General features: G+C 46.3%; 1 protein-coding gene across 4 annotated transcripts in view; it reads right to left on the bottom strand.

The window, feature by feature from the left end:
* Positions 1-1,898: 1,898 nt before the first annotated feature.
* The window catches only part of ST7 (suppression of tumorigenicity 7), a 225,687-nt gene continuing 218,458 nt past the window's right edge, over positions 1,899-9,127 (bottom strand). For all 4 annotated transcript variants that reach the window (XM_080936053.1, XM_080936054.1, XM_080936055.1 and 1 more), the window contains 2 exons: positions 8,892-9,031; positions 1,899-2,250 (listed from right to left, as the gene is read on the bottom strand). In XM_080936053.1, coding sequence (XP_080792179.1) covers positions 2,155-2,250; positions 8,892-9,031 — 236 coding nt within the window. In that variant the 3' untranslated portion in view covers positions 1,899-2,154. The remainder of the gene's footprint in view (positions 2,251-8,891; positions 9,032-9,127) is intronic.

Genomic DNA, 9,127 nt, shown 5'->3' with positions numbered 1-9,127 from the left:
TCTCTCCATGGGTTTTCAAACAAAGATGGCCTGGGTATTAGTCCCTTGAAGCAGGAAGACAAGAGGGGTGTGGTGGCCAGCCTTGGATGTCCTTGAGAGGAGGGTGGGGAAGTTCAGTGGTAAACAGAAGATAGAGGGTCTGACCTCTGCTGGAAGGGTGACTGTGGGTTATTGGGTGAGGATCTAGTAAGCTCACAGAATTTGCTACCCTTATGCAAGTACCCGCAATTTGCTGGTACCTTCCTCCTTTAGCCCTTTAGGCCCAGAACTCATTTCTTCTAACAACCCTTGTTCATCTGTCTCTGCTATGTTTCTACTTGGTCTTCCCCATTCATTATTTTCTTCCCAGTGAAGCTGAGGTTTTGCCTGTCACTCCATGAATCTGCTCTAACATCCCAATTCTCAAACTTTCTAAGCATATTTAAATCTTTATTTTAGCTGGGCATGGTGACACACACATGACAGCTGAGCATTCTGGAGGACAGGCAAGAGGACCGAGAGGCCAGTGTGGGCTATGTAGAGACCTCGTGTTATAAACCTCCCCTCCCCCCTGCATTCCTTGGCTTCATTACCTACAACTCAGGGTTTCTAGCAACAACTGGCTTTTGGCCATTTCCACTACACACTGCTTACTGCTCTCAAGCCTCTCGTTCAAAACTTATCACAGTCCAGAGTCTCAGCCCCAGCAGGCTGAAATCTCTGATTTCCTCATCTATTAGGTTAAAGAATCGCATTAGATAATCTGTTTGTTCAGCTCAAAAATTATACTTCTAAGCCTTCCCTGGTCCTCATCTGAAGCCATTTTCCAGCTCAAAGTTTATTGTGCCTGTCACGTGTTCTACCACCTGACTCACTTGAGCGTTCACTTTTGTGTCAAGAGTTGTCAGCAAGGCAAGTATAGCCCCAAGAGCCACACTACCAGTATTGCATATGGGGTCAACCTCTCACTAGATACATTCTGTAAGAGAAGAAGCCGGCTATACATTCGCATCACGGGTTTGCACAAAATACAGACACAGAAAAATTTAGCCCTGCAGATTTACCTACCCATCTCACTGCCCTGAGGCAGAGACCAGGAGCCCAACCCCCGAGACTGGACGGTGCTTCCCAGAACACTGCCTGCCTTGATGTGCCTCAGGAAGACTTAGGATTTTAAATCAAAGGAAGAAAGTGTGCAAAAGACACACTGGATTGAGATGTTACATAAAGGTACTTTTCACTTTAGATGGAGGATTTGTGTTTGCTTATTTTTCTTCCTTTGCTTAACCAAAGCCAGATGCTCTGCTAGGTTTGAATCATGCGCAAAGCTTTGAGAGGTGGAGAGGACAAATGGTCATTTTGGTTCAGATCACTGAAATATTCAAAGAATGCTCAGATTAAAGTGTCAGAAATGCAAACATAAGAAAACGTACAAGGTACTCTTGGACAAAACATTTGAAATGGCCACAATGGTGTAAGCGGCCAGGTTCTGTGACAGACAGACTGCTGGCCTGTGGCTTCCCGTCCACAAAGCTGGGACAACCTACTGAGGCCCTGTGTACTCCACCTGGGCTTACACCCACCTGGGAAACATGACTTCTCTGTGCTTGCTTGGCACGTGCACACACTCTGTTTGGGACTAGTGCTTTTGTGACTCTATTTACCTCCTTTCCTTTCTCAGTTGTTTGTGTATGTAATGTTGGTCATACAGAAACCAGGGCCCTATACAAGGCAAGTAAGTACTCCACCACGGAGATGTATTCCCAGCCCAGAGAATCTATTTTCTCAAGGCATGGGTGGAGTATGGAGTACTTACTTGCCTTGGGTTTATCAGACCCCATATCCTTGGAGAATAGCGTAAACCTATTCCTGGAAACAGTGGGATGTCTAGGATTAGAATAAAGACAGAAGACGACACAGGCTGTTGCAATACACAAAAGTTTATTTATTTATTTTTTTCCTTTTTGATCAGTTTTGACGGCAAAATAAAATAGAACTGAACATCAATAAATTTTGTACAACAAAACCAGCCTTTAATAAGGAACTGAGAGTCCATGAACAGTTTAAAATCTCAGAATGATTCCCTTTTCCAAAGTCATGCTTTCTTGCGGTCCATGAGAAGTTGGCACAGAAGAGATGGCGGATGGTGTGGAAAGTGAGGGATGGGAGGCTCCCTCAGATCCGTGTCAGCTGATGCCACAAACTGGAGGGGAGGATGCTTTCCACTTTCTCCATAACAAAGTTCAAGGGGGCAAACAAAGTGCTGAGGAACTGCAAGGAAATCAGAAAAACAGCAGTCAGGAGAAAGCCTGTCCAAGACGAAGGTCAACTCTCCGTGCACGCCTGCATCTTAGGATGTTCCACTCCGAACACCTCACGAGCATACACCCCTCTCATGTTTACAGGAAATGTCAGGGAAAGTGGAAGATGCATTCCAGCCCCACCCCCAGCATGACAGATAAGAAGGAAGTGTCTGCTGACAGCCTCCCTCAGCCCTCTGACATCTGCCACAGTTCTTAAGATACCAGCAGTGTTCAGTTTACCCCCGACTATGAAGATGAGTCTCTCCCAAGAGGATGATGGGTGGGTATCAAGTGGGCCTAGGAGCTACACAATGGGGACAGCCTAGGCCACTTGACTGTCTATCTGGCCCTACAGCTTACTTTAAATGGAAAAGGGATGTAAAGAGTCAAGTTTGTAATGCCACATTGCTTTGGCTTCCTGGTGTCTTCCAAGCACAGCCTAAACAGCATGTTTTGTGTCATCTGTCAGGGAGCTGGGGAGAGAGCAGCAGGCTGGCACCCTGGGAGGCCTTGTCCTCCAGGAAGGGCTGTTGAATGGACCTCTGGGAACTTTTCTCTTGGTTACTAAATACTTCTCTGCTTTTCACACCCAGAGAGCAATAATGATGTGTCTTTTAAGAAACACAATTTGCTTTATCAGATACTTATAATTTCAAATTTGTTCTGATGGTGTTCTTGTGAACAACTGACTTCAATTCACAAGTTGGTATCACAGGAGAAGCTTGTAGAAGAGATGTTTGTTACGGAAGAGATCAGGATTGAGAAGGACTCTGTCTTCTGTCTGCTGAGAACCAGGGCCTTGTCTTGCTGAAGTTTAACACTTGGTTCTTTATTGTTTCATCTTTTGCCCTAATCCCTATCCATGGCACATTACTGCCAATAAACAAAGATTTTACATATTACTTTACTTCAGGAGTAGGTATAAATATGGAGTGGGAACATAGTTCTGAGTGCAAACAAAATTAGTAGGTAGAACAGTCCAGTAAACATAGCGTTACCCTTACTGGTCACATGGTCTGAGTAAGAGGTCTAAAGAGCAGTGTCCTCGGGTTGGTAAGGCAACTGAGTACTACATGTGAAAAGGGGACCCTAGGATCAAACCTCCTCTCTTGAAGCCTCCAAGACAAGGCGTAGAGGGAGCAAGGACATTGAGATGTGGGCAAAGTAAAGTCATAGGTATACAGGCCACGATAGCAGTGTTTAGAGCGGAAAGAGAAGCCAGGCTGCAGTAGAGAGGAGACGTGTTGAGAAGATCTAGGAAAACTCTGTACAGTGATACAATTAAAATAGAGTCCAGTAGGTGGAAGACATGTCAGGAGGTGCGCTGCCAGCACAGTGGCTGCAGATATGTGTGAAGGGGACACTCGAGGTCTAACTAATCGTCAGAATACGAAAAGCTCAGTCAGCCTTGAGTGCCAGGCTGAACATGCCGTTGAGAAACAGGCAGTCTCGGATGTCAGGGCTCCCTATTCAGTGGGTATTAAGACTCACAGTAGTTTCTAATATTCTGAAAATATTCTTTTGTGAGTATGCCAAAAGACTTGGGAGAGTTACTCCACAGCAGCGCCTCTCAGAAAACAGATATTTACATTACGATTCATAAGAGTAGCAAAATTACAAATGTAAAGTAGGAACAGAAATGATTTTATGGTTGGGGATAGCCGCAACATGAGGAATTAATTGTATTAAAGGGTCACAGCATTAGGTTGAGAACCTGCAGGATGGAGGTTCCATCCTTCCCAGTTTAGAAATGGACCGTGTCCCATCATGAAGAAGGCTGGAAAGCATTGTAGAAACATTGGGTCCAGGGATGATCCGTCTGGCTACCTCTGAAAGCTTTTCCAACATCCTGGGTTAAAAGGATGATATAGACCAAATACGTCGATTTCACTAGTGCTATAAACCTGAATCTATAAAATGACACAGGTACAAGGTCTGTGCTATTCACAGTGAGAGGCACACAATGATAGATGACCGAGGCTGCAGAGGTGACAGTACTTGCATACAGTGCTCAGTTCCATGAAGAGGACCCAAGTGACAGGCTGTGGGGACATAGCAGATTCTAGTAGGCACTGGAAAGCACAGGCCAATAAGCAAGGTGATATTACTGCCACCGTACTGAGCAGAGTTAGGGAAGATGGGAAGGCACAGGGGAGGTTGGAAAGACACAGGAGACGAACCACTCTGCACGCGAACCCTGAGCCAGAGCCATGGGAGGAAAGGCATTCTCACAGGCTGTACCCTTCACAATTCCACACCTAAAGTGTGGGCATGGGGAGGGGAGGCACTCCGCCACAGTACAGCATGAGGCAAACTGTCATAGCATAACTTAAAAATAAAGACCGGCTCCGGTTGTTTGTTTTTTGTCTCTGGGGAGCATTAACTTGACTTAGACCAGACGTTTTACTCTGAGGTCTATGATTCCTCCTTTTCCCCAGGGCAAGACACAGTGGTCTTGCTTATCGTACTAGAACATCTGTTCTTCTTACTGAGATTCTGTGAGGAAATGACACTCCAATCCTCCAGTGTACATATGACCTACTCTTTCTGCCTTATGTCCCTAGTGAGTGAGGAAGGGCCCTTTGAGCATCTCCCTGGACAGCCTCACAGATTTCCTTACAGAAGCCCAGTTGAGATGTACCCTCTTATATCCAGACCACCTTCCTTCTTAGGACCCCTCCCCACCCCTCCTGTATCCATACCTACAAAGAAGCTACAGAAGCAAAGAGGCCTCTGAAGTGACTACGAGCTTCTAATCACCAACAGTTCAGGGTCAGTGGCTCTCATCCGGAGGTACAAAGGTTTGTAGGAACATGCCTAGCTCCTTGGGTGCCTTAGGACACTCAGCTGGTTCTTTAGATGTATGAGAAACCATCAGTGCCTTTGACCAGAAGCCTAATAATGCTTGAAGAGAAACAGCAGTTTCATTTCTAGACTAAAAGGAAAATTTATTGCCCAAAGAGTTAAATCTCAATGAGCAAAACCAGGCAACTTGGATCAACTCATCTATCTCAGTGTCCCAAACCTCAGTCCAGAGGGCAGAGAGACACGGTCACATTTCTAACCCAAGTGCCCCATAACTCAATTAGTGTCCACTGGTGACAAAATACAACTGAGCTCATAAAAAAGGAGAAAGTGGCACTTCAATCGCCTCGTTCTCTTTTCGCTGAGACACCGTCACTGAATGGAAGGTCACGGCTCGCAGCTCGCTGGGTTCACAGTGGAAACCCCTTGCTTATCTGAATAGGTTCCAGGTGCCCTGTCGCAAGCAGACAATTGACATCCTACTGTAATCAATATCAGACTTCAAAGAGTCCAAGCCTATAAATGAAGATGAGGCAGAAGTTAGGGGTGCAGCTCAAAGAGTGAGGGCAGAGGAGGAAAGACAGGCCCTCAAGAGCAGAAGGGGTCAGAGTGCTGACCTTCCCACATTCTGGGCAGAGCTGGGCCTATATGATAGCTTACTTATATGAGCTGCCTTATCTTAAGAAGCAAACATTCTAGGAAGGGTTAGTCCCAAGTCATCGAGGTAGATTAGATTGTAGCAGCCAGTCTCAGCCTCTCCAGTGACTCACTGTCTAAGGGTGCTGGGACTGGCTGTGTTAGTGAGTGTGCTAGAGTTCCCACGCTGTGGAGCCTGAGGGGTGGCAGTGCAATCTCTCTGCATCTACTAAAAGTCATCACACCCAGGGCATTATCTCAGGAGAGGACAGAAAAAAACCCACTTTCTCAAGCTGGGAATGGCTGCAGACAGCCTACGGGGCAGCTGTGATAACCCCCAGGTGTTGGGCAGGGGCTCCCAGAGGTCTGATGGACTGAGGAGGTGCAGATGAGGAGTCTGCCCGGGACACACAGGGCCCTTCTGAGATCCCCTGCCTTCTTCACACCAACACCCATCTTCCTCTCTTCTTGAACCTCTCCAGATCAGACACTGCTAGAATGCCATAAAGGGCAAGGCAGCTTTGAGCCTCTGAGTTGAGGTTTAAAAGCATGCTTGTTAAATGAGTGATTGACCACACAGCCACAGCACGGTAGAGAGTAGGAACACCGCAAAGCCATCTATTTCATTTGATTCTAGATGTGAGACCAATGCTTTGGAAACTGAAGTGAGAACAGCCAGTGCTAAACGCCCTGCTTTCTGAAGAGACTGCTGTATAACCTGTCCACAGACTATTTGCTATCTGCTCTGCTTCTGATGCCTTTGCTGTACACCAGCCGTTCAGTTCTGTGCTTCTCAGTCACGACCGTAGACCCAAATCTCCAGGGAACAACTGAAAACTCTAATGCCCACACTGCATTGGGTCACGTAGGCAACAGGTCCTAGGGAGGGCAGCTATCAGTAATCTTTAAGCTCCCCTGGTGTCCCAAGGTACAGGCAGACTGAAACTACTAATTCTGGACAGCTGTCACTTGAATAGCTATGACAGATTATGACAGAACCTCAAATGACTTCTCAAAGGTTTACCTTCTCTGAAGCCACACTCCTTAGAGGGTATAAAATCTTCAACTCCCACCCTCAAAGGCTTGTGGGATCACTGCTAAAAATACAGACTCTGGGTGTGAACATCGAGATTCTGAGTTTTGATGGTATGGCCAGGAGCACTACTGGCTAAGGGTCTCTGAGAGCCCATCCCCCCAGCAAGGGTTATCTGCTACTTAATAATGAGTGTCGGAACAATGAGGTGCTTTTGTACATGTTTTAAGAGTGTTTAGAGGAGAAACAAAAAAATGGGAACAGTAATTGTCTAGCTCTAGAACTACATCCTGACTACACATTTTAACACCAGAATCTTTGCTGCTCCTCTCCCTCAGAGGCTAGCTGCAGAGAAGACAATGGATAGCACAGGCCCTGGGACTAAAGGCATCCAGGGCGGCAACTTAGCAATGCTGATTTGAGAAAGTATGTAAGAAACATAAGAAAACTTAGTTTCCTGAAGGAAGGAGAAGGGAGCTAGAAGTTCAAGTTGGCCTTGTGTAGAGAAGCTGTCCCGAGAATCCGTGTGAGAGAGCAGATTTCTTTGCTGAGCTCTCAGAGTGTGAAACAAGTGTGAGTAGAAGTGAAAGTATCGTGAGAGGTACAATATGGAGCTCTGAATGGGCGTTGGTGCAATGGGCACCATGTGAAACAGGGGGAGCCCGTGCACAGCAGTATTCACACTGAGCCCGTGCACAGCAGTATTCACACTGAGCCCGTGCACAGCAGTATTCACACTGAGCCCGTGCACAGCAGTATTCACACTGGGTCTGTGCACAGCAGTATTCACACTGAACCCGTGCACAGCAGTATTCACACTGAGCCTGTGTATAAAGGTATTTTTGATGCACCCAGATGGCCTCTCACAGCCACAGTAGACGTTACTTTACTTGAGGACCCTTTCACCTGTCAGGGTTTATGATCACAAGGGAAGGGGAGAAACACTAAATGGCATCTGGTTTTTATACTGTTTATCTTTTCTGCAGAGATTGCTGCTATTCAGTCATTAATAATCATTTATTGAGAACCTACAGTGATCAAGGCTCTGTGTAAAGCTTTGGAAATACAGATATTAGAAAGGCGCAGACTTGCTTTTAAAGACTGAAATCTAATGGGGCACAGACAATGTCCCGTTAATCATGTGTGCTAATGTAGGCCTTCATGGAACTCTGGGGGTTCATGGAGACGTGCCCCCAACTGAAGTGAGTACAGTAGTGAACAAGAAATAAGTCTTTAGGGCAAACAAAAGGACTGGATAGATTTTTGTCCTAAAATCATTGGGAACCAGAGGATAAAAAGCCGGGAAGTGACATTCTTACTGGAAATTTAGATAGCTCTGTCTTGTGTCTGTAGACGAGGCAGGGGTGAGACAGCATAAGGAGGCTGACCCGGGCAGCCACGAGGCAGGGAGGGGCCTGCGAGAGCAGGGAGTTTGTGGATGAGGAGCTGACTCAAGACCTGGTAGGACCACTGTAGAGGCAGAAGTGTGGAGACAGACCATCCTTGCTGACACCATGCAAGTTCAAATCAGATGGCTGGGAAGCATCTCACACTTTTTCTCTATTCCTTCTATTTGACAGGTCACTATGGCAAGATTAGAACATAGACTCTCATAAGTCTGACAGAAATGATCAGGCTTCTCCAGGGAATCTGGCTCTTAACAAGCAGGGCAGATGCTTTCCTCTAGGGTTCTGTTTCCCACCCTCTCACTAGGCTCTGTGTGAATTTTCCTATTTCTAAATGTCATCTTGGTTCACTTCCACTACAAGCTTTCTCACATTCTCACAGTACATTACCCAAACAGCCCAAGGGTTTGTAGCCATTAAGAACATCACATAAATAATCTTGGGAAACAAAGCTCATGAATGAAAGATTCACAATATCCAAGGACTAGAAAGTACCATTCAGTTTAGACAAGCCCCACCCATTTCTCACTTTCCAGGAGGATTCCCTAAATTACGTCATCCTTTGGACTTTGTGCACTCTGGAAGGTGTTGAGGATCTCTTTGGGAAACGAGAGGAGGCACGCATAAACACTGCACTCACTCGGTCTCCAGCATCGATTGCTCTAATGATGATGAACTTTCTCTGTCCACCTGTTCATTGCCTAAGGTCCCCTCTCCGTGAACACTCACAGCTTTTGCGAAGACTCCCATAAGTTCTGGAAACTGATGTGTCAGGAGGGCCAGCATGGCTGTGAAGGAACACAATCCAGCAGTAAAGAGGATGAAGAAGGGAAGTTCCTTCTTTGGGTAAACTGAGACTTCATGGAAAGCTGAGGAGAAAACCAGAAGGCAACCATTAGGACTCAAGTGAGAAGCACCCTGGGGAGTATGACTCCCCTCGACCAATGAGACGGGCAGCTACTGGG

This window comes from Micromys minutus (genome assembly GCF_963924665.1).
Source record: "Micromys minutus genome assembly, chromosome: 23".
Taxonomy (NCBI): Eukaryota; Metazoa; Chordata; class Mammalia; order Rodentia; family Muridae; genus Micromys; species Micromys minutus.
This window is presented reverse-complemented; position numbering and strand designations above follow the sequence as displayed.